This window comes from Penaeus monodon, chromosome 27, assembly GCF_015228065.2.
Source record: "Penaeus monodon isolate SGIC_2016 chromosome 27, NSTDA_Pmon_1, whole genome shotgun sequence".
Lineage (NCBI taxonomy): Eukaryota > Metazoa > Arthropoda > Malacostraca > Decapoda > Penaeidae > Penaeus > Penaeus monodon.
In genome coordinates, this window is record NC_051412.1 from 15,670,704 (window position 1) to 15,672,173 (window position 1,470).

The 1,470-nt window shown below is 33.9% G+C and overlaps 1 protein-coding gene across 1 annotated transcript in view; it reads right to left on the reverse strand.

Moving 5' to 3' along the window:
* The window catches only part of LOC119590620 (flocculation protein FLO11-like), a gene marked incomplete at its 5' end in the record, with an annotated part of 30,565 nt that overhangs the window by 5,205 nt on the left and 23,890 nt on the right, over positions 1-1,470 (reverse strand). The window contains 3 exon segments of the mRNA XM_037939298.1: positions 1-420; positions 863-985; positions 1,418-1,470. Coding sequence (XP_037795226.1) covers positions 1-420; positions 863-985; positions 1,418-1,470 — 596 coding nt within the window.

A 1,470-nucleotide genomic window follows, 5' to 3' on the forward strand; every position in this document is an offset into this window, starting at 1 on the left:
CAAAGGTATAGAGGAAGGGGATACCTGGTTTGTTGATGGAGATGAGGATGGCAGGCTTGTTTTAACGTTGTATATATTTGCAATGGGAGTCTTGCCATTGACATTACTGTTTGCTTCTCTTATAAGGAAGTTGGGCTTGCTGGTGGTCTTGGCAGGAGTTGTTAGGCCATTCATCAAGCTCGGTGTTTTTGAGACGTTGTTCATTGCTCTGAGGGGCGTCTTGTTGATGGTGCTGTTGCTGATGATTTTTGAGGTGAACTCCCTCGGGACTGGGGGTGTTTCGGTGACTTTTACGTAGTTGACTGGTTTTGCTTCTGGTTTCGTCTCTTTCTTCTCCTTATCTTCCTCACTAGAAATGTCCCTCAAGTTCTCTTTGCTAACAAACATTTTCTTATGAGCAATTTTAAATTCCTGCATCAGCTGTGGAAAAGTAAATAAGATTAGCAATTATAGTTTGAAGAGTGCATATTACATATTAGATATTAAGAAAGGTTACGATGCTTCATGTCATTAAACAATGTAAACTAAATAGTATAAGATTTAAGAAAGAGTTTTATAATCTGTACATTAAAAAATATTAAGAAATACTCATGGTATACATAACCCATTTATCTGTACTTTGCAAAGTTCCTTTCAAAGCAAGAATACTTGCTCAAAGACATATAATATGCATTTTTTATATTTCTTTTCTCCTTATGAAATAGCCTGTGTTATAGATAATTTGACATTTCATTTACACATTTCTTCAAAATCTGTATTACTGCCTAGGAATATGATAATTACTCTAATGAGGAATTATGTTTTAAATAACCATCTGATGCTTTTATCATGTATAATTTCTGTACAGGTCTTAAGTCCTTACCTTGTCATGCTGAGCAGTATTGTGTCCTCCAAGCCCACTCTTCACTTTTTCTTTCTTAAATGCATCAATTTTTTCCTGAATAATTTGAGCTTTTGCATCTTCACTTGCACCTGACTGTGCCTCCTATGAGAAATAAAAAGTAAGAAATTAGAATGTGTCTTTAGTTAGGCCTAATTTAATTTCAGAGTCTTTGCTCCTTGGAGACAAATGGAAATGGTAGTCAACATAAAAGAAAAAGCAACGGTAAATGTTTTATACTTGTAAGGAAATGTTAGATGTTTGTTTGCTGTTAATTAGCAAAAAATGAACTAAAACAATACCAGTTTAGTAAATTTTATGCAATGTTGTATTCTCAATTAAATTTTTTTTGCTGTTATGTTATCTAAACATTTATTATGGCATTTTCTGTAGAAATCCCAAATCTCATTATTAAATAATAGCTGTTATTAAAAATAACAATACTGTGCAATTATGGATAGTTCTGATGCTAAATGTCATGTTAGTACAGACATGTAACTAGAATGAGAGCCAACTATTCAAAGAAGCAGAACTTACTTGGGCACTGCGTCGCTCCAATTCCTTACTAAGGGCTGCTGCTAAACTAGGTT